Genomic DNA, 23,209 nt, shown 5'->3' with positions numbered 1-23,209 from the left:
TAGTGATATGTTGTTTGAATTTTTTTTTTTTTTTTTTTTGGTACCAGGGGTCAAACTCAGGACCTTGCACTTGCGAGTCAGGAGCAGTGCTGCTGAGCTACGTCCCCGGCCCTCGCTGGATTTATTTTTAATATGTTTATAACGTTACATGGGCGATGTGTGGGTCTCATGTAGTGCGGGGCGCTGCCCAGTCAGAATCATTGTGACCGTACACAACCATCCCCAACTGAGCACTGCTTTTCCTTTTCAAACTCTAGTTCCAGTTGCAGATGTTTGACATCCTTTGCTCCACATCCTGGGCCAACAGAGACACATGCTGCGAGCTTCCAGGCCTGGTAAGGACTCTTCTTTTGTCTCCAGAGTTTAAAAAAAAAATTACAGTCAATTTTCTCTGAAGATAGTAAGCTATTTCTCAGTGTTTATGTAAGAAACTACTCGTGGTGCTGATAATGAAAATCAGGGAGGGGCTAAGATGGGGACAGAAATCAGTGTGACCACCCCGCGGCTCACACCTGACATGGTCTGCACAGCTGCTAGTGGTGTGGACGGATCACCCAGGTGACCCCGCTTGCTAGAAGCCGTAGGGCCTTGGATTTGCATGGCAGCCCTCCAGACAGAAAGTCCTATTATAAAATATCTGAAGTCCCGTTTAGGAACATCTTAATATTTATTGCCTAACAACTCCATATCCTTTTAAAAATGATGCATATGATTTTTTTAAATGAACTTTTAATATTTTACTTTTTAGTTGTTCGAGACAGTGTCTCACTAGGTTTTCCAGGCTGGCCTCAAGCTCATAGCAATCCTCCTGCCTCAGCCTCACGAGTGCTGGGGTTATGGGTGCGCACCACCACACCTGGCCTTTATTCTTAAATTACCACAATGATTTACTACTAATGGAATCAGTGTGCCGACTGAGCAGTGCAGTATCTTTTGTGTCTTGGAATGAGATTAAGCATCTCTCTCACTTCTTTTTCCACATTGCTTTTTCCCATGGTACTTGGTTTTCATCAGCGTGACTACTGATCAATGAGTGCTCTAAATATAGAGCATCACACACTGTTGAGCTAGTTGTTCACACCAAGTCCAGTGGGGGCCTCACATTGCTGCCGCTTCCCTTGAATTTTTAAGACACTCACCATGTCCCTCTGAGTTGAATGTGCTACCCAGGGCCTCCCGGCACATAGTTTTGGGACTGTAGCCATAGCTGCATAACCTGTGTGATGCTGTTAGAAGACTGAAACTTGTCTCATTATTTATATGCAAGGGTTAGCCTGCATTTGTAAAAGTGGGCTCCTCTCTTAGGCTCTTCAGAGATTGTGGCCTGGCTGATGTGGTCAGCTCAGGTCTTAAGAATTAAACCCAGAGGAGGTGGGGAGCAGCCTTCACAATGGCTAAAGAGCTTGACTGCAAGATAACACAGCATGGTTCAACGTTCACTGCAGACAGTACGTTCATGGAGCCTGTGTTGGAGAAGAAAGTTCGCTTATTCTTTCTCCAGTAAATAAGTTGTTAAATTCTAGTGAGAACTTAAATCAGGGACCTTGATACTATGCTTAAGTGCAGGTAGGTTGGAGATCAGAAGGGGAAATGCTCCGAACTTACGCTGTGTCAACAAGTGAGATCACCAGTTCTCTCAAGGACCCAAGACCTTCTCATCTTTTTCTTTCATTTTTGTCCCTGGATGTCTTAGAGGACAAGTTTATTTTGGCTCACACTTTGTAGAGTTTTCAGTCCACAGTCAGCTGACTTCAAGGCAGGGCAGCATGGCAGAGAAGAAACAGTCCATGGCAGGGCAGGCAGGAGGCAGAGAGGAGAGAGGGAGGGAGGGAGGGAGTGAGACCAGTCAGTCTGCTGGTGACCGTCACACCCTGTGACCCACCTGTGAATGCTTGAGGCTCTGGGGGAACATCTACATGCAAGCCGTGACCCTGGAGATGTAGAAATTTCCCAGGAGGAAGCCGTAGGTGTCTCGCAGCGCCACATGGCCACAGAATTCCCTGAGGGGAAAAAATGACCACTATGCCAAAGCTTTAGATCAACACTGTTTTTCTTAATTTCAGCCACAGAATGTAAGCAGTTGATGGAATTGTTACGGGGAATTGATAGATCCAAGCGGTTTTTATTTTGTTTTACTTCGTTTTGGTTTTAGTACAGATGTGATTGTTTTGATAGAGCATTCCCGTGACATTTTCTTTTATTCTTGGAAACTGAGAAAAGATTGGAACATCACGTTTTTCCAGACCATTAGTTCAGAGAGTACTGTGACTGAAAATTAATTAAACAGTAGCCAGGAATTTTTCACAGGCACTTCTGAGCTTCTTTCTTCACTCAGCCTCCCAGGTCGGTCCTAGCGAAGTTGGTCAGCAGTTCACAGGGACCCATGCAGTTGTTGTGACAGAAATGCTTTTGTGAGCAGGAGTGGAAGCTCAGTGCCTTCCAGACTGCTGCTCACCGAAACACTTTAAACACATCGTATGCCGTTTTCTCTGGGTCTGAGAGCCTCTATAAGACTAGCCTGCTAGCAGCCGCACTGACTGTCCTTTCCTCCTTAGAGGGATGACCAGTCCTGCCCTGATCTCCCCAATTCCTGCGCCTGTTCAGAAGCCAACGAAGTGGCCCTGGGACCGGCAGGCCCACCGGTAAGTCCTTCCTCAACCCGTCAAGTTCTCTAATGATGTCAGTAGCTGGGTGACAGCACACGCCTGCAATGCCAGCACTCCAAGGCTGAGGCAGGAGGATCGCTAGGAGTTTGAGGCCAGCCTGGGCTCCTTAGTGAGTTCAAGGCCAGCATGAACCACATAGTGAGACCCAGTCTCAAAAAATAGAAAGAAAAATCAGTAGTACTCGCTTGTGCATATAATATGTGCTGACAAGTGTACTGCATGGCTGTTACCCCCTTAGCCTAGAATTACCCTGAGGCCAGAGATATTGAGTCACTTGTTCAAGGACACAGCTGGAAGGAGCTGGGCTTCAGATTCAAGTCTCTGAGCTGCTGCTCACACTGTCACCCTTTCCCTCATGGAGCTGTAGGCTCCAACCTCCCTGTGGATAGCTGCGGCTTCTCTTCTGTGTGACATTTCAATTTTTGTACCTCGACTGTTTCTGTAAGATGTGCAAACCCTACCTCTGCATGTGCGGTGTGTGTCACCGGAGGGGCTGGCGTGGGCCAGGGGACATCGCTGTATGAGAATGAAGTGTCTACTGTCAAAAACTCCTACAGAGCTTCCTACAGGGGTGGGGGGAGGCAGGCAGGCAGGAAGGAGAGCAAGAGACAGAAACATGCATTTTTGTTAACTATAAAAAGTAAATACACCATCTGTGGCAGTTTCTGTACACCACGTCCAAGTGGACGTTCAGACCTCACCTCAGCAGACAGACGGGGGAGTGTGGATAAGGAACACAGCCGTGGGAGGTGTCCTCCCGGATGACCGTCCCTGCCCACTGTCTGGCCAGCACTGGCCTGGCATCGTGAAGTATTTAGGCTCCTAAAACTATGAATATTCAGTGTTATGGGTGACAGAACATGGCAGAGTGGAACCAACGGTTATTAGGACGATTTTCTCCTCAGGATCTCAGAAGTTCACTAGACCATGAGAGTCTGTTCAACGTAGGTGCCCATGTTCCGCTGGTGGCATCCGAGAAAACCTGCACACATCTGCAGGAAGACCCTTACTGATTCCATTCCACAGATTCTTAGATGTATCTGTCTCAGTAGGCTTTGGAGGTAGAACTGAGTTGACCTGTGTTGCTCACAGCATGCTTTATTTCCTTAGGGTTTTTTGTTGAAATATAACTTGCACATATTTAATGTGATATTGTAAATAATTTTTATGAAGCATTTCATACATAGCATTACAAAGAAAATATAATTTGGGGTTATGGTCTCATGTTGTGTTTATTTACTCCCTCAAGTTTATCTTTCTTCACGGCAGTATAATGCTGCGTTGTATATAAATACCACATTTTCCTCATTCATTTACAGACATCTGTGCTGTTTCCAAGACCTAGCTATTATAAATTATGCTGCTATAACCATGAGTACACATGTATCTCGGTCATATGATGCTTTTAACTGTTGGGACGATACCTAGAAGAGGTATAGTTGAATCAAATGGAATTTCTAGTTTTCGTTTTTTGAGGACTCTCTGCTGATTTCCATAGTGGTCGCATGAGCTTACATTCCCACCAACAGTGTAGAAGAGTTTCTCCCCCCCTTCCCCACATCCTCACCAGCATTTATTATTAGACTTTTTGATGACAGCAGTTCTTTCTGGGGTAAGATGGAATCTCAGTGTAGTTTTACTTTGCATTTCTTTGATGCAGAGAGGCTGAGCATTTTTCATATTTTTGTTAGCCATTTGTACTTCTGAGAAGTGTCTGTTCATTTCTGTTGCCCATTTTTTGATTGGGTCTTTATTTTGAGGTCTAAATTTTAAAAAATTCTTTATATATTTTTGATGTTAGTCCTCCATCCGTGGAATAGCTGACAAAATTTTCTTCTCCCTTTCTGTAGGTCGCCTCCTCACTCTCGTTTCCCTTGCTGTGCAGCTTTTTAATTTGATGTAATCCCATTTGTTGATTCTTGGTATTATCTCGTTTCATTGGAGTTCTGTTCAGAAAGTCCCTCAAGAGGTGTACCTATTTTATCTTCCAGCAGATTAAGTGTTTCTGTTTTAACATTTAGATGTTTGACCCATTTTGACTTTAGTTTAGCACATGGTGAGATCGGAGCCTAGACTCACCCTTCTGCACGTGGAGATCCGATTTTCCTAGCGTCTATTAAAGAGGCTGCCTCTCCTCCAGGGTATGTTTCTGGCCTCTTTGTCTAAGATTAAATGGATGAATGTGCTTGGGGCTGTTTCTCCTCCTTCGCTTCTGTTCTGCAGATCAGATGAATTTGTATGTGTTGAATTCTTGTCACGTGCTCAGGTAGTAGCATTAGGGTTAAGGTGGAAAATAAATTAGGAGCATAAAATGGTCCTTGGTTTTCAGAAATGGTGCTTCTGGTGTGAATATCTGAGACAGTCTAGTTTTAATGAAAGCTTCAGTTCCGTTCAGCTGCTTACAGAGTCGAAGAGCTGCGACAGGTGCGTGCGTGCAGGGACGTCATCGGGCCGCAAGAACCAGAGCATGTGACTGGCACAGTGGCGTAAACTATGAGGGCAGTGAGGGTCACCTCGCTTGTGACAGGTCGGAGGTGAGGGGCTGCAGGACCTGGGCAGCTCGTGGCCTCCACCTTGGTCTCCTCAGATAGCTGCTCCTTGATCACACTGGCCCAAGTTGGTGGACGTGGCCATTCCCAGGGCAAAGAAAAGCTGGGAAAGCAGGTATCTGTACTCATCTCTACAGTAGCGAGCATAGAAGGGTGAAGAGGGTCGGAAAGGCTCTCGGGTAAACAGCCGATAGCCCATGACACGGAGCACAGTATTGGTCACATTTATAACCTGTAACATCTATGCATCTTACGTGTACATCGGTGTATGTGCGCCCGCACATGTGCACATCATAGGCACTCCTTAAAGGTTCAGATGTATGCAGTGTCCACATACTAAAGAGAAAATATGTGCACCCCAAGAAAACCTGGGTAAAGTGTATAAATGGTTGATCGCAATGACGGTGAAATGAAAACGGAAAACAATTATAAAAAGATATGCAATCATGCAGTTTTCAGAAAAATGAAAATTAAATTAAGAATAAGGTATTATTTTTCACCAAGTAGGCTAATAAAATGCAAATTTTGCTAATATCTGGGGTCGATTAAGAATTAGGGAAACGGGGGCACTCTTCAACTGTTGGCAGATGCCCAAACTGCCACCACTGTCGGAGTATTATTCGGTAATACGTCTGCACGTCCAAGAGGTTTTGCTGATTCTTCTTGGTATCTGAGAGACACTAGCATTTTTACTTAAGGGGTTCAGGAGAGGATGTTAATGGAAACATTGTGTAATGGGCAAAATACTGTGCAAGGGCAAAAAAACCCACCAAAAATTTAAATAATAAAAAAAGTTTAAACTATCACATGTCTAAGGTTTGGCCAGTTATGCAACAGTTGATGAGTTACACTTTATTTATCAACATGCAAAAAAACGCTAAAACAAACAAGCACATTTCTAAAACATTAAGTTGAAAAATTCAGACTTAGGTAAAGCAGTGTCACATCACATATTTAATGGCACATTGAATGATACTGAAGTAATTCTCCAGGCAATGTTTTCTGTAGATAACCATGTGCATACATGGATGCAACTTTGTATGTCATGTGTGTATAAGAAATTGCCACAGTGGAACCTGATACTGTATGAAATTAATGTGCACTAATAAAAATGTACTTTAAAAGACATTTCAAGAAAAGAACAAAAAAATCTGCTAGAGGAGCCACCGACTTGATGGGGAGCAGGTTTAAGTAGTTGAGAAAGCAGACAGGGAACTTCCCCGAGTGACACAGTGTTTGGCTGGTGGCACAGAATCATGGTTGGTCATCTGGACACCACAGGAAATAGACATGGCACAGGAAGTAAATGGGCATGACACAGGAAGAACATGACCCCATGGTAAAGAATCTTTCACTTCTGATCCAGCGACAGAGTCTGTTGGAGTCACATGGTCTGCTGACACTTGTCACTTCCTCTGTGGTCAAAGAGCAAATGCCTCCCAGACCTTAATGGGAGCAAAATCTGTTGAGATTTACTAACATCATTTCATTCACATTAACTTTTAACGTAACCTGATATTTTTATTAAGCAATACTTTTTTCTATTTACTGTAATGCTACCATGCTTGCTTCTTAAAATAGATTTAATTGTAGTAATTAAAATACAGACATGTTTAGGCCCATAGCAAACATATACACAAAGAATATATACAAATATTTATTACTGTGTATGTAGATATATATCTATATAAAAACTACTATTAAATAATAGTGTAGATATATAGCTATATAAAACTGCTATTAAATAACATAGGTGGTACATTAACAGCTTAAACATCTTGAAGAGAAATACAAACAACTAAAGTTTCAGAAACACAAGTCTAATTATCTCTATTTCTATGTAAACAAAGAAAATTAAATTGCTGTTATTTTCATGGGCTTTAAACACTTTAATTGAAGAACTTAACCTCAAAGTTCTGGTATAAAACATCATTTTAGGTCAGTAATATCTATTATATTTTTTATTCATGAGTAACAGTAGTCTAATATAAGCAGCAAATGAGTAAATCTTCTCATTTTTCAAAATTTAAGAGGATTTGGCATAGAAAGTTTTTTCCGACTATGAAATCATCTCCGGGGAGGCTGGAGCTAGGTGGCAGATTTCCAGGTACGGATCATTATGGAGGTATACCAGCACACAACGTGTGGGCTTTATGTTAAATAATATGACATAATCCTATAGCATTAAGAAAAATGAATGAAATACACTGTTTTGTGATTTGTGTTTGGGCTAATGTTTAACATCTGTTTCCCAGGGTGGTCCAGGACTCCGGGGACCGAAGGGCCAGCAAGGTGAACAGGGCCCAAAGGTACTCACTCTCTCTCTCCGTCAGTGTTTCCTTTACCCTTGTAATCCGAAGCTCCTGAATTTTTATGAAACACCTGTCTAACCCTTTTTCCTTATTTTGAAAGACTTGTGCTTTTTTTTTTTGTACCTGGGATCAAACTCGGGAACTTGGCCTTTGCAAGGCAGGCGGCGGCACCACTGAGCTGAATTCCCCAGCCCAGTGATTTGTGCTTTTGAATCAAAAAGAATATTCATAACTGAGAGAAAGCAAGGTTTCTGCAATAGAAATAAGTGTCAGTGTTGTGAGTGGTTGAATCCACAAGGTGATTTTGCCTCTGGTCCGTTCTTCTCTTCCCCTATCTATAATAAAAAGTGTATCTTAAAAGGAATCACGTAGACTCACAACGTAGCATCAGTCCCTTCCGGGTAATTTCTCATTTTGGATTCTTCTTCCTCCTTTGCCACTATGTCTAATCAGACAAACAACTGTATTTTCCGTTCTTACTGTCCAAGGCCACCAAGGATGATGGTCCAGGTTGTGCACTGCACAAGGCACCAGACCAGAGGGGAGGCCACACTAAGCCTTGTCGAGTTGCACGTTTTTTTACTTTGCACAAAGGCTCCTGAGGACTGGCAGAAGCCCAGCTGCTGATTGAGCTCAGGCCCACCCTCTTCTCGCTGGCTTTTGTCACATCTTCTGTCTCCAGGGGCTCGATTTCCTGCTCCTTTACATCTGCCCCAGGACTCATTTCCTTACTGTCCATGCCGGATCCTGTCATCCTTTCTGAAAACCTCCAGGCACGCGCCCTTCTCTTGAGAATACACCGCCAGTCCTTGCAGGGGCGGCGCTGAAGGCCCCTTCCCATTTTCCTCTGTCAGGCTACGCGACCCCTCCCATCCACCACGTGTGGTTCGCTGCATCGGTGTGGCTCCTTATTACATTTGCATAGCATTTATCCATTGAGGAGCGAGCATTGTGAAATCTGTAAAATTACAGATGACTGGTGGATGTGGGAGGAAATGCGGGGTAAGGAGACTTCGGTGGAGGGCTGGGGATGACGGTGGGCCAGGCCCCGGTGTGTTCCCAGCGGCCTGGCAGCTCTCCCTGGCCCCACCTCCCACCCCTGCACAGCTCCCTGGTTTTCCTGACGCCCTCGGGTGCTGACTCTGTCCCCTCCCTGACAGTGAGCTGACCCTGGGGTCCTCCACTGCGGGACCTGCAGTGTCCCAGGGAGAAGTCGGGATCTCCGCTGTAGGGATGGATGACCCAGGCCCCGGCAGGAAGGCCCGGATTCCTGTCCTTTTTATGGTGCAGCAGGGACTTAGAAGAGCAAGTCAGGTGCATTGCTGGCTTCTAGTCATTTGTCTCAGTACAGAAGAAAATGGGCCGCCTACTTTCTGCCCTGTTCTATTTTCTGTTCCTCAGTCGTATGTAGTAATATATTAACAAAGTTATAAGTATTAAGGTGTGTCTAACCCGCAGCCGGCCTTTTGGCCCTCTTTATTGTTTTACTGACATTCGAGAACCGTATTCCACATTTTTATGTGCGGCCCAAGGCAGTTCCGATTTGCTCAGAGGAGGGGGCTTTATAAAAGGCCCCGCCTCTTGGGAGAGTCCTTATCTTTCGGGTCCCAGATCCTCTCCTCCCACTAACTCTCCACCCACAGGACTTCTGACCCCGGAAAGTTCCCTGAAAGCATTCTCGGTCATGGCACCAATCACCCGCTTGTTCCCTGCTCCTCTGAAGTGTTTTTCTCCTCTGTGCTCTGCTCTCCCACTTCCTCCTCGGCCTCCTCCCAGTGTTTAGGTTTCTCATCTTGGATTCGTCCCCACTTTCTCTCCCTCTTCTTTCTACCTGATTTGCATTTGGTTCTTGTCAACTTTCCCCTTCGCTCCAGCAACTCATCCTCACTGAGGGAGGTTATGGCTTCAGTGCCCCAAATTCACCCACTCCCAGACCGCTCGATGGGTGCCTGTGGTTGGCCCTGACCGCACTCAGCCTGCACTCAGTATTTTTAGGCACTTTGTCCCAGCTGACTTTTCTTCCATATCTTCTGCCCCAAGTCGCAGACACACCAGGCTCACATCTCAGATCCTGCCCACATTACCCACCGCAAGGAAGCGAAACTCGGACATTAAAGAGACATCTGTACCCATGTTCGCTGCAGGGGTAGTCACAGGAGCCACGAAACGGAAACCCCAAGTGTTCATCCACTGGCTAGTGGACAAAGCAAACATGGCAGGCGTCCTCCAAGGAGTACGATTTAGTCATAAAGCAGATGAAATCGTTCACTGTGACACGCAGATGGGGCTGAAGGTCATTATGAGAAATCAGTCAGATGTAGAAAGACAAAAACCACATGATTTCATCACACAGGGAATCCAAGAAAAAGTGCTCCCATCGACATTAACTAGTGGTTACCAGGGGCCGGAAGAGGAGGGCGAAGGGTAGGGAGGGTTGGTCGATGTACACGAAGTTCCTGTTCTGCTGACCCAGTGCCTGCTGATGCTCTGTGGCGAAGTAGGCGACCTTGTAACAGTAATTACCATACATTTCAAAGCAGCTAGCTGTTTTCACCACAAAGAAGGGATGAAATGCTTGGAGATAGAAATTCTTATCTTGATTTGAACATTATTATAACTGTGCTAGTTATAGTTATTACATACCTATACATAGGGCCGGGGATTTAGCTCAGCGGTTCGGTGGCCTGCCTTGCAAGCGCAAGGACCCAAATTCAATCCCCGGTACCAAAAAAAAACAAAAACAAAAACAAAAACATAACTATATATGCACCAAAGTATCACATAGATCCCCACTGATAGGTAGTTTTAATGTGTCAGGCAAGGGCAGGGGATTTAGCTCAGTGGTGCCACCAACTGCCTCGCAAGCGCAAGGTCCTGAGTTAGATCCTCAGTACCAAAAAAAAACCAAGGTGATATCAAAGTATCAGAATCCTGGTTTAACAAAAGAAAAGCATTCATTGGAATCACAATATGACAGTGAAGAAGACGAGATTGGCAATAAATAGGTTTTTCTGCGTCTAAGATTGCAGAGGTGGTGTAATTTCATTAAATGATGACAAGGCCTAAATACAGAGGTCAGCTTGCTAAAGTGAAAGGCACGTCTGGTCTTGAAAAGAAAGGAAATAAAAGCCGGGCGTGGTGGTGCACTCCTGTAATGCCAGCACTTGGGAGGCTGAGGCAAGAGGATCACTGTGAGTTTGAGACCAGCCTGGGCTACATAATGAGTTCCAGGTCAGTCTCAACTACATAGTGAGACCCTGTCTAAAAATAAAACAAAAAAAAACAAAAAAAGAAAGAAAGAAAGAAAGGAAATCCAGGGTCCCTTGGAGGGCAGTGAGGAAGCAGAGTAGGTGAGATGAAGGTGCAGAAGGAAAGGAGCCAGATACCAAGTCCCAGGGCAGGGCAGGGTGCTGGTGGGCGGGCGCTGACGGTGGTGTTAACAGTGGAGACCTCGCAGCCCAGGAGGGTGGTCTTCCAGCCCTTCCTCTGGCTTTGGAATTTGTTCTGGGGTGTGGGGAGTCTGGTTACTTATGTAATTGGCCCAGCATCCTATCTGTGGAAGCAAAAGCCAAACATAAGCTGCAGAATCCCGCGTGCTTAGGGTCCTGGCTCACTGTGATGCTGGCGAGGCCTGGAGGTGAATCACTGCAGGTTTGGTGTCCAGGTGTTCTGAATGTTTCGTGTCTCGGGAAACACTCTGTAAGTGGATAAATTCTAAGGGCCATAGCAGAGATATCCTTTAGGGGTCGGAAGGCCTATTCCATGATGACTTTTCTCTCTTGTCTTCCAGGGACCAGAGGGCCCTCGGGGTGAATTAGGCCCTACAGGACCACAGGGGCCCCCAGGCCCCCAAGGACCGAGTGGCCTGTCCATTCAGGGAATGCCGGTGAGCACCCGCGAGTGTTTGGATGCATTCGATGCTTTACGACAGTCTGCTGTGAACGTTCGGATGGGTTGTATTGTTACGACTCTTCACGACAGGCTGCTCGGCCCTAGCCGTGAGCCTGCCCCCCTTCCTGCCCCATCCCTTTGAAAGCAAGGCCTGACGGGAGTCCACCAGTAGCTCTCCCCACTTTCGCTTTTGCAACACACTGACACCCTGCATGGGGTGGGCGTACCCCAGGCAGTCTTCCTGCAGAGAGAGCAGGGCTTCAGGCGCAGAGCCCTTGCCTTGTGACCAAATTCTTAATGGATGCGGTAACAATTAGAAAGTAATAAATGATGAATTTAATTATTCATTATTGATTTGTAGTAATATGGCTGAAGATTAATGAAAACTGTTGATTTATGACCTTTGTCTCAGCTAGTCTCAGTGCAGTCCACTGAGCGAGCCTTTGATTTACGTGGTTTATGTTACGCAGCTGCGTGTTTTTGAAAAGCTGTTTTGTGCCATTAAAAACATTTAATTCCATTTATTTGTCTTCAGTAAGAGAGATCTAAAGTATAGAACCAATCACCAATTAATAAGTGGAGTAACCAGATGCTTGAAAGCTAATGTTTTAGCAAACTCTTGAGAGTCCCTTGCTGGCGAGATTTTTCTTGCAAAAGCTTTTCACATTTTAGAAACCATTAACACGTCAGTTTGTGTTGTTACTCCTATTACTAACAAATTTTTGTTGTTGCCTTACTATCTCCTAGGATGGTACTTACTGCTTGGATGTCTATTCTTTTATTCTATCCTTGAGTTTAGCCAAAACCAAAACAAAGCAAATCTATTGTGTATAGAGATGGGAGATTTTAAAGTTTAAACTACAAGTACTATTGTAATATTCACCTGTCTCCTCCGTGCATGTGCAGGTTGGCTCAGCCACACAGGAGTGTGTATTTTGTTAGAAACCATTCGTTGTTTCTTAAATCTTCAGTTTACATAGAAGGCGCAGCGCATGTGAGAAGTGGAGCGTGCTGTTTAGACGTTCCTGTGGAAGCAGTGCAGTACTGAGAGTGTTCTAAAGCTAGCAGGGGAAGGGCCAAGCCTTTGCTCGTGTGAACTTGACTCTGCTTCTGTGTATTCAGGGAATGCCAGGCGAGAAGGGAGAGAAAGGGGACACCGGCCTTCCGGGGACACAGGTACTATATTTTTGCATTTTTCATTGATTGTTGTCAGCTCTCTTGAGCTTGGCCAAGGACAGAGGGCAGAGCTTCTGAAGTCAGCTGTGGCCTTGGCATTGCTTGTGTTTGTGAGAGCCACGCTCAAGGTCCCAGTGCGCTTGCACAGGAAATACAGTGGACTCTTAAGCTACAACCAAGTTGTATGAACAACTTGGATTTTGACCAGAATTTTAGTTTTAACTTATGAACACAGTCTTGAGTTATGACCCAAATTCTGGCCACTTGTGCTTCCACATGGTCTCAAATACAGATTTAATCCTTAAAATGTTCAGGAAGGAACATGGCAGTGTCCTTTCCTGTGTGGGGTTCACTGAGAAATCCTAGGGCAGCGTCTCTCTAAGCACACTGAGATCTGACTGAGACTTTGAAGGCTGTGGATTGGAGCCTGAGCCTCCACTGACCAACTTGAGTTACAGCCAGCCCTCGGGAAGGAGTTGAGTTCGTGAGTCAGGGGTCCTTTCCCGTGTGTAACTTTCAGGTCGGAGTTCCGTCACAGCGTCCCCTGCACGCTCGTAGGTTTGTGACTTCCTTTTCTGCCTGTTCTGCCTAGGGAGTCCCAGGAGGTGTGGGCTCACCAGGACGCGACGGTTCCCCCGGCCAGCGGGTAAGAACTTGCCTAAGTGGTTCTCAGCCAGGTTCGCTCCTCTGCAGCCACTCTGCTGCTGGCGGAGTTTATGTGAGGAAGTGGGGCCAGCGTTTGTTCCACGTCTTGCTGTGCCAATCTCCATTCTGCCCGTGCTGCATCTCTTTCTAGGCACAAAGGTCTTCCATGTCCATTACTCCCGCCTAGTGTTCAAAAAATACATCCATTGCTTTATCAAACTTCCAAATCAGCAGCACCTCTTCCTGATTGCTTCAGACCTGAATGTAGTTTGCACTGAGTTGCATGCTGCGCTGGTTTACCAGATTTTTCCAGTTCTTTCAAATGAATCCTCAAGACACAAATATAAAGGAAATCAACAATCATATTCATTGAAATTTTAGTACACTCATTACCAGGTGAGTGAACAACTGGCGGGAAAACTCACTCTGACACACACAGAGCCACTCAAGAACACGGACATTGTGTACTCTGGAAGCAGGTGCGGGGGACTTTGAATCCCACCTCCTTTTTGTTTAACATCCAGCTTTCATTTGCCTAAAAAGAAAGCTTAGCCTCTGTTCATCCAATGAAAGTGGTCCATAAAGTGCATTTCGGGGACCGTGTCTCAGGAATCCTTCTGTAAAATTTGAGTGCCTGTGGGGCTCTTGCATGCGTGGAAGGGTGTCTGTCTACAAATGTTTATGTGTCTTGGCCAAGGCCTCAGCCTAAGATCCTTTGTGGTTACACACCTAGATTCCTGCAGCTCGGAAAAAGGCAAGTCGAAAGATCTGGTTGAGTTTCCTTGATTTATCTGTGCATAAAGTCCAGTTCTGTTGGCGGAGAACTCCCAGATGAAACATGCTGGCTTAGCACTTGAACAGTTTGACTCTGGGATTCTTTCATTTAAAGTCAATATGTCGACATGGACTTTTTATAAATATTTTGCTGTTCTTCCAAACATGTTGTGTTCTTCTATAGGATCCAGAGTCTTACATAAAGTGATAAGCTGTCTGTACTTGGATATCTGAGAAGACATTATAAACTGTTGTATGAGAGCATGAAATATCTATCTGGGAGTAAAACTTGGAGGGTGTGTCTAATTCCTGTTTGAAAGCTTCTTGGATAGAAAAGCAATTGCTTTTCCATCTGGTTTTCAGTGGATACTCATTCATTATGGAGCCATATTTTTAAAGAAATTGTGTGAATCCCAGGATAATATTTTAGAAAAGATATTTGGGGGCAATGCCATGCCAGTGTGTACCTCAAGGGGATGCCTTTCACGCCAAACCAATGGTGCCCCTAGAAGTAGGTGGCACAGGCCCTGTACTCGAGGGAAAGACCCCGTCAATTGTTTTCACTCAGCCCTGTGTTAGCTGAGCACATACTTTGTGCCATTTGCTACACCCATTCCTGTCTGCAGAGCAGAAACTGGAAGAGGTGATAATTCTTATTAAAGGAGGCAGTTTCTAATCCACCTACCTTGAGGGGATGGGAGGTTCCAGAACACGACTGCTGCCCTGGGCCCGGAAGACGGGTGACTCTTCTGTGAGGCAGCTCTTAGCCAACGCTGGGCCTGAGGCCGCAGGCAGGTCGAGCACAAGCTGGACTTCTCCACGGAGTGCGTTTCCGCCCGGCTGGGAGGCCCAAAGCACAGCGCAGGCACTGACTGTGAGCAGCGGTGAGAGCTCTGAAGCATCTGGACACCCAGCCTCCACCGCAGCCTTTCCGGCTCGTAGTGTGCTGCCTTGGCCTTCTTCTGCGCTACAAGTCCGCCTCCTTGCCCTGTTCTGGTGTCTGAGCTCAGGGCTCTCCCTGTGTTCCCTGAGCGCCTCTGCTGTGCAGAGCATTTCCTGGCTCTCACCCAGGACCTGCAGGGAGTCCTCAGGGAAGCCAGAAAGGAGGGCAGTATGTGCGTGCGCGGTGGACAGACAGGTGGACAGACGGAGGGGTGGGTGATAAGTAAGATTGATAGCTGATAGATGGCAGATAGATAGATGATAAATAAGTAGATTGTAGATAGGCAGGTAGATAAATGCAGAGTCAGAAAGAATGAGAGGCAAAAACACCAAAACATTTCTTTCCTAGTTCTGAGAGTCACTCACTATCAGATTGCTAGTTTTCTGGCTAGCAGTGCAAAGACAAACTTTAACATTACTTTATTTTCCAGTTCTTCATGTGGTTTTATAAAATTCAGAAAGAAAACATAAAAATGATGAGGAGATATATTTTTCTGGCACCTGCAGAGACGGGTGGTCTCTAAATTTCAAGTTTTAGGCACCGTAACTTGGGATGTTTCCTTTGACCCCAGTGGGCGCCCTGCACCCCTGTGCCATGAGCACGGCCTTCCTGCCTCCTCTGTAAAAGTGGAACCTATAGGAGGTGCTCACTGCCTCTGAGTCGTGTGTGAGGCCACCGAGGGCCACCGAGAGCCACCGAGAACTTGGTGGCTGGTGAGGCCTGGGCTTAAAGCCTGGCAACCCAGCCCCTGCCTGTTTCCCAGACTTGGAAAAAAAGAAATCACACAACTCCACAAGGCTGCCTGCAGATTAATGTACATATAGCACTTCTCGGCAGAGACGCGGGTTTAGCTACTAATCTCAGCATTCACTGAGTCAGGACATTTCGGAACTCCCACCCTGGACCTGTCAAGATGCCTCAGACGATTGCAAACAGAAGTCCAAAGAAAAAGCGAGTTTGGGTTTTTTAAACATTTTTTGGATTCCACCCTGAAATGATACTTGAAACATGCTTGCTGGCTACTTGGGTCCGAGGAACACAAAGCTGCTTTGTTCTGGAGGCCCCGTTTCAAGGGCTCCAAGTGCTTGAGAACTCCAGCACAAGGCAGCTATTTGGCCTCCACCCCCCGTCTGTTAGGCAGGGGTGAGCAGCTCAGCTCTGGTGCTGTGTGCGGCGCAGTGATTTCCCCTGAGCATCTTCCTCCTTCAGAGAGGGAATCGTGAGACAGCACTGCGAAGCCAGGGCGCAGGATGCCGTGACTTTCCTCTCTGTGGGTTGATCTGGGTTTTCATTCATTCCCAGGAAACATTTGCACAGCAACCCGCAAGATGATGGTGCCGCGCAGCTGGGACTCTGCAGGTTGTTTTAATAAAAATAGTAGTAACCACTCCGGTAATGACTGAGTACGTGCAGGTGCTTTTCAGCGCTGTGTCCCTAACCCTCAGGATGACCACAAAGCCAGCGCTCTCACTCCCACTCAGACTCAGAAGCCGAAGCCGAGAAAGCGGGAGGAACTCATGGGCAGGAGGAGCCGGAGCCGGGCTGCAGTCCCCTGCCTGGCTCTGACACCCTTTCTGGCCATGAAATGATGTTAACCAAGGTCATCGTGGGAGCCGGTGACTGTGAGGGAATCTTCCCCCAAAGAGATATTTAGTAAGTGAGTTCCAACCTGGAAGCTACCTCGCCTGCGTTTTGGGGCGGTCGGAACCCAGCGTGGGTTACTTCCCTGATGAAGTTGGAATTGAACCTTCATCCATGAAAACATGATACTGTGAACCACTGTACCTCTTTGCCTGCTCACAGCTGAGCATGGCCGCTCGGGTGTTTAGTTTCCTGTCCTTAACTTCGCAGTAACTTCCATGGGGCACAGGCATGGCTGAAATGCCAGTGGCGGGCCGGATACGGTGTTTCTGTGTCTGCAAAGCTGCAGTTCTACCACTGGTGTCATCGGCTTGTTCTCTGTTTTCTTTTGTTTAATAAACAGATTCCTGGGCTCCACTCTCGGAGACCCAGGTACCGAAGGTCTTAGGTGGAACTCAGGACTGCATGAGTCTGATAAACAATTTGATTTCAGAAAAAGCAGACTGTCTCTTGTAGAAGCCTGCTGAGCACCAAAGTGATTTCTTCATAGAATATTCTGGGTGTTTTTGTTTTAATTGTATGCACTCATCACTGCAGCTTACTAAAATGCACAATTACACATACATAGCCACTCAATTGTATATACATATGTGCATATTAACATAGAATGTGTGTGTATTTATAGGGGCGCACACATGCCGCACACACATGTTCACTGCATGCACGTACGTGTCCCCGAAACTTCCCCAGTGAGACCCGGCAGGCTGTCACACGAGGGGACTGGTCTTGGTCTCCAGTGCAGGCAGTGTCTGCTGAGGCTGTGGTCCTTGCTGCTCAGTCTCAACCCTGGGCTGCAAGAGCAGCCTTGTCTCTGAGGCCCGACTGCCATCCGGGCCAGCTCAAGTGGTTCCATCACACCCAGGGCTGAGGCTATGCACCCGGGTCCCACAAGTGTTTCGGGCTGGAGCCTGACTCCTTTGGACCAATGCCTCAGATGCCAGGTGCTAAGGACCTTAGTGGTCAGCCCTGCCACTGCCCTCAGAGGAGCTGCGGCTGGTGGACACCATCACCAGCTCTGTGTGCCGTTTCTGAGATCCCCATCACGTATGAGTTCTGGCTTCTGACTGACTCATTTCGGTTACCACAGGTGCTGTGGGCAGGCAGGATTCACCCTTTAGAGGCCATAGGCATAGAGCTTGTGGGTACTGACTTTGAAAGAGCCTACAGAAAACCATTGCAGAGCTTGTGAGGGGAGGATGTACATTTGCTCCAGGGTATGGAAAAGAAAACTTCAAATGCAAATGAATAAATGTTTACTTAAACACAGCCTTGCTTTGCCAGTTAAGCCACAGGTACATTTAATGTTTGTTAGAGTATTAGTGATTTCGAGAGTAAATCGTACACTAGTTTTGTTTTGCAGGGAAACCATAGCTAATCATGACCTAATAATTTGCTCAGGGCCAAGCGTTTTCAAAACCAAACTATAAAAGTCCTCTCAAGTTTTTACAGCAAAAATTATTTTTAATGTGGGCTGTGGGTACGTATTAATATTTTGAGGTGAGAATATAAAAAGAAAGATGCTTGGGGCTCTTTGTGTTGTAAAAGATTCCTGTTTGTGGGTGGCTGATTTTGTGCATCTCAGAAATACATGTTTGTTGGCTTAAGAGGATTGCCAGTAAGTCTCTGCTCCCTGATATTCATTCTGTATTTCTTAATTAAGGGATTTCTGCTTTTTATGAGGTTGCTCAATTCACAAATGCTCATTTTCTCAGGTTGGCTCCCTGATGCGAAATGGAATTTTATAGTTACAGAAAAGTTTTAGAAAGGAGAAGACAAGTTTAGCTGTTCATGTCTGAAAAAAATTCAGTGAATTTTGATCACAGTTGAGTCACAAAAGTGAGTTTGTCAGTGATTTTCATTCTAAAATGTAGGCTTTGCAACAGTGCTCTTTTCATCAGGATGGTGGCTTCTGTATGAAAATCTGCTGCTGCTGTTCATCCTGGGAGGAAGGGCTGAGCAAAGGGCCCGAGCCTGCCCTGTGTAAGACTTGCCTGCAGCCCTGTAACTTCTCCACTTAAGAAGCTGAGGCAGGAGGATCCCAAATTCAACGCCATCCTAGGCTACACAATAAGAAATAGAGAACCAAACAAAAAGTCCCCTGATTGCCCAGGTGGGTGGGCCTGGGGGACTGCAACAGCTTGTGAGGATGGAGGTGAATGCAGTGGGCCCGCGCTTGTACTTTCATGCTCCTAATGCAGAAGGAGTAAGATGTGGTAATTTACAAAGAACAGAAGTGCCTTGGATCATGGTTCTGGAAGCTGACGAGTCCAGGGTTGAGGGCCTGCATTTGAGGAGGGTGGTCCTCTTGTGTCTTAGCAAGACAGAAGGTAACACATGGTGAGTGAGAGACGAACAAGCCCATCCCACTGCAGCAGCAACACTCTGTGGCTTCATCACCCACGTCTCCTCCTAAACCTCAGCAGGATCCAACTAGCATTTAGGTCCTGGGAATCGAACCCAGGTCCTTCTATGCCGGGGACAAGTACCTACCACGGAGCTGCGTGTCCACCCCTTCGTAGTTTCTAATTTTGAGACAGGATCTCTCTAAGTTGCGCAAACCGGCTCAAATGACTCTCTCTGCTCAGCCTCCTGAGTGTCCGAGATTCCAAGTGTGTGCCACCAGCAGGTGACTTAAATGCATGCTTTTCTGTGAAACCTTGGTGTCCCCAGCCTGCTTTAGGTTCACCCGCAGTGACCCCACAGAATCCAGTCTGTCATCATAGCTCACGGTTTCTTCTCCTCGTTCGGCTATTCTCTAAAGGGCTGGACTCCACACTGTTGCCAGGACGTGGTCTGTCTGTGTCTGTCTGTCTGTCTGTCTGTCTGGGAACTCTTGTCTTCAACATGTGGTGTCTTCAGTTGCTTCAAGAAGGAAGAAGGGAAAAAGGAAGTGGAAAACCATACCCAGGCAATGGTTTTGAGCCGGCACTGTGACTGCTCTCTTCCCGCTGGCCAGACCCTGCCTGAGCTGGTGGCTCTAAGCTGTGAGGAGGTGGGAGAATGTGGCCAAGCCATGGGTCCAGGCTGGAGAGCAAAACCAGGCCGTGAGGGACCCCAGCCTGTTGGCCGCTCTGGGGTGACGGTGCTAACATCCAGGAGCCGAGAGCACAGGGCAGGGTCTCGCCCACGCGGCTTGCTGCCCCATCTGCAGGCCACTTCGCTCTCCCTGTCTGCATCTGACACCTTGTGGGGGACAGGAGGAGGATGTGGGTGCGTCCCAACAGGATAGTTTCATGCATAAGGTGAGGGGCAGCGAGAAGGCAGGGCGAGGTAGGTCTGAATCGGTTTGAGAAGGAATCGTGAGTCCAGTGGAGGACGGATCTCACAGTGACCGGTGTGTCTGTCCCTGTAGCAGGAGGGGACTTGTGAACAAAATTTTTGGGACCTGCTGTAAAACTCGAGATTGAAGTTGCACTGTCATGTCGGCTCCACTGGCAAGTCCAGCGTTCACAATTGAAAACCGTGACCATTTAAGAGGAAGTCATTCCAGCATTTTTTTTTTTTTTTTTTTTTGTTCCAGGGATCGAACCCGAGTCCTTGTGCTTGTGAAACAGGCAGCAGAACCACTGAGCTAAATTCCCGGCCCTATTATATATTTTTAATAAAATATATAATAAAACAAATAAAAACACTGCCACATGCGCACACACATACGCACGTGCACATACACACACACACACACACACACACACACACACACACACCACACAGTGACCCAGGAAGACGTCCATTTGTTAAAGCACCATCTGTTTTCTGCCTTCAATCCTTCTGATATGGTGTGGGAAGCAGACACGCGTCGTGTGTGAGCTCCCGGTGGCAGATACTCAGCAACCCCACCAGGGAGGAGACTGCCACTGTGGCGGGAGGCTGCCCCTCGACCCGCGTTCTCCTCAGACTCCAGGGTTTCAGGCATGGCAGTTCCCCAGGCCCCGGAGATCCCCGTGTCAGCATTCCCTGCTCAGAACTCCTGCGGTGTCAGGAAAGACACCTATGTGTGTTTTTGCCTGGTCATTAATTAACAGGAATCAGTCCTGTCTCTCATGTGTTGGGCTCAGTTCAGTAAAATCATTTTCTGAAAACAAATTCCCATTTGCGTTTGTAAGTGGCGTTTCTTATACTTAACAATTCCTGCACTGGGCGATTTAATTGGCGCCGACAGACACAAAAGTCTTGCCAAGAAGAGTTCCGGTGAAACAGCTGCACCCAGTGACTCCTTGGCAGTGTAGAGCAGGCAGCAAGACTCACCTCCCAGGTAGTGACAGGATCCAGGTGAGCCTGTTCTGAGAGCCAGGAAAAGCGACCACATGGTTGACACAGTGTTTTTTGTCCCCAGGGGTTTCCCGGAAAGGACGGCTCCTCTGGCCCACCAGGACCCCCAGGGCCAATTGTGAGTATTTCCAGAAACTGGGGTGGGGGGGCTGCCTTAGAGCGGTTTCTGTACCGGGGATTGAGCTTGGGACCCTGCACTTGTGAGGCAGGCGTTGGAACCACTGACCTAAATTCCTGGTCCAAGAGTGATTCATTTCTTTCGAGAGATTCCCTTCTGCTAGACCTTCCCTTGGCGGCCACCTTGGCTGTGAAGGTTCGACTCCTCCCTCTGCTCCAAACTCATCCTCAGCAGCCTTTAAAACTCAGCTGCACAGGTGGCTTGATTATTCTCCGAGCCACTCGGCCACCTGTGCTGCATTTGGACATAGATAAGGCTTGCGTGTGGAGGAACCATAATCAGGACAAGAGTGTGCTGACTTTCAAAAAAGAAGCCCTCTCGTTTTGGGGGCTGGGGATCACCCTGAGTGGTGGTGATGGGCAGGCTCTCCCCAGTGTACAGGGACTTCGCTTGGGGGCCGTCTCGGTGAGTGTGTGGGCCTCACCCGTGTTCTGTCTCCTGCCTCTCTCAGGGCATCCCCGGAGCCCCCGGAGTCCCCGGGGTCACAGGCAGCGTGGGACCGCAGGGCGCCCTGGGCCCTCCCGTGAGTACGCACGGTCACTAGGGTTCTGTTCTCCGTGTGTCTGAGGCCAGCAGCGCCTGCACTGGCCGGCAGTGTTAATTCAGTGTTGGATTCTGTGGGACTCCATAATGAGAACCGAAGACTTTCTGAGATAGGGATTTCACATGGGCTGTATACGTGATAGCTAAGGTCAGATGACTAATGAAATCATGGCCAGCTATTGCTTATACATATGTGTTCATTACCTGCATTCTGTATTTGCTTACATCAACTTACGTAAACTCAGTATCATTTTTGCAAGGACTGGGTATCCTGGTTGGGTATTAGTTAAACCTTATCACAAGGGGAAACATACAAGGTTTGAGAAATTCAAGGTTTAACGAGTGAGAATAGATTTCTTTTTCTAAATTTTACCAGAAAGATTAGATTTCTCATGAAAATATATATGTTCACCTGTAAACCATGATTGATATCAAACAAAAGCATGTTCCCGGAGCTCATTACCGCCCATGTTAGTCCTTGGAGCCCCTCGGTGATGCACACGCTGGATCAGTGGCGGAGCGGGGCAGATGGTGAGGAAACCACTGAATAGCCGGCCGTTTGCACAGCTGTGGAAAGAAGCCATGGCGTGACAAGGTCGCCAGAGCCACACTGGTCCTAATCCATGACTTTTCCAGCTTCCAAATGTGGCCCCCAGCCCTTGGCTCATGGCCACTTCCTTTCCAAGCCAGCAGCGCTGCACTCTCCTTCCTGCTCGGATCTCTGACCGAAGCTGGAAAAGGTTCTTGCTTTTTAAGGATCCGTGCGATCCCACGAGGCCTACCAGGATCACCTTAAGTAATGTCCCTGGATAGTCTCATCGCCCTTGACTAAGTGACATGTGCAGAGTCCCTTTTTCCACAGAAAGTGACAGGGTCACGGGCCTGGGGCTTAGTTGTGGACATCTGGGGAGTCTTTTGTCCCTGCCTACATAAGGAGTAAGATATAACAGAAACATTGGTTCTCATTCAGAGAGACCCTTCCTCTCTCTTCCCAACCATTCTTGCTGCTTATTGTTCAGATCCACTTCAGAGGCCTTTTCTAGACTCCACCTCACACGCCTGGACACACAGTCGTGCCCAGTCGTGCAAAGTCGTGCCCCTGGATCTTAGCAGATGCACCCTCGTTTGTACATGTAACTGAGCGCTACCTTAGCAGTCACATTACAAAGCCGTAGTGTACTGATTCCAACTCCATCGTTCAAAGCAGTTTTAAATCTCTTTTCTATCCAAAAAACATGACCAAGTAGGGTTCTGTACGTGCAAACATACACTGATGCTCATGTGAGGGCTCGTGTGCACGTACACACATGCGGACACGCACAGCCTTGCCCATCTCCACGATCCTTTCCACATTAGCACAGCTATTCATTCCATTCCAGCCTATTCTACACCAGAAAGAGACTTAAAAACGCATTCCTAGTACAAGGCTGTAGTCTGCTTCCTAAAATGTGCCCCTGGGAACCAGTGTTGGAGAATACATCAGCAGGCTTAGGGACCAAGGAGCTGTTGTCAGAGAGGTGTCAGAGGCACCTCAGCCTCGGCTTTAGCCACGAAGGTCATGGAGATGTCAGGATACCTGAGGCTTTGCACGTCCCAGAGTGAAACAATGAAGTGCCCCGGTG

General features: G+C 47.1%; 1 protein-coding gene across 2 annotated transcripts in view; it reads left to right on the top strand.

Moving 5' to 3' along the window:
* Col14a1 (collagen type XIV alpha 1 chain) overlaps positions 1–23,209 on the top strand; it is a 161,684-nt gene that overhangs the window by 108,954 nt on the left and 29,521 nt on the right. For both annotated transcript variants that reach the window (XM_010619503.3, XM_010619504.3), the window contains exons 35-42: positions 258–335; positions 2,556–2,642; positions 7,471–7,524; positions 11,318–11,413; positions 12,541–12,594; positions 13,187–13,240; positions 20,931–20,984; positions 21,496–21,567. In XM_010619503.3, the coding sequence (XP_010617805.1) occupies positions 258–335; positions 2,556–2,642; positions 7,471–7,524; positions 11,318–11,413; positions 12,541–12,594; positions 13,187–13,240; positions 20,931–20,984; positions 21,496–21,567 (549 nt within the window). The remainder of the gene's footprint in view (positions 1–257; positions 336–2,555; positions 2,643–7,470; positions 7,525–11,317; positions 11,414–12,540; positions 12,595–13,186; positions 13,241–20,930; positions 20,985–21,495; positions 21,568–23,209) is intronic.

This window comes from Fukomys damarensis, unplaced genomic scaffold (genome assembly GCF_012274545.1).
Source record: "Fukomys damarensis isolate Sample0158 unplaced genomic scaffold, DMR_v1.0_HiC HiC_scaffold_5, whole genome shotgun sequence".
Lineage (NCBI taxonomy): Eukaryota > Metazoa > Chordata > Mammalia > Rodentia > Bathyergidae > Fukomys > Fukomys damarensis.
This window is presented reverse-complemented; position numbering and strand designations above follow the sequence as displayed.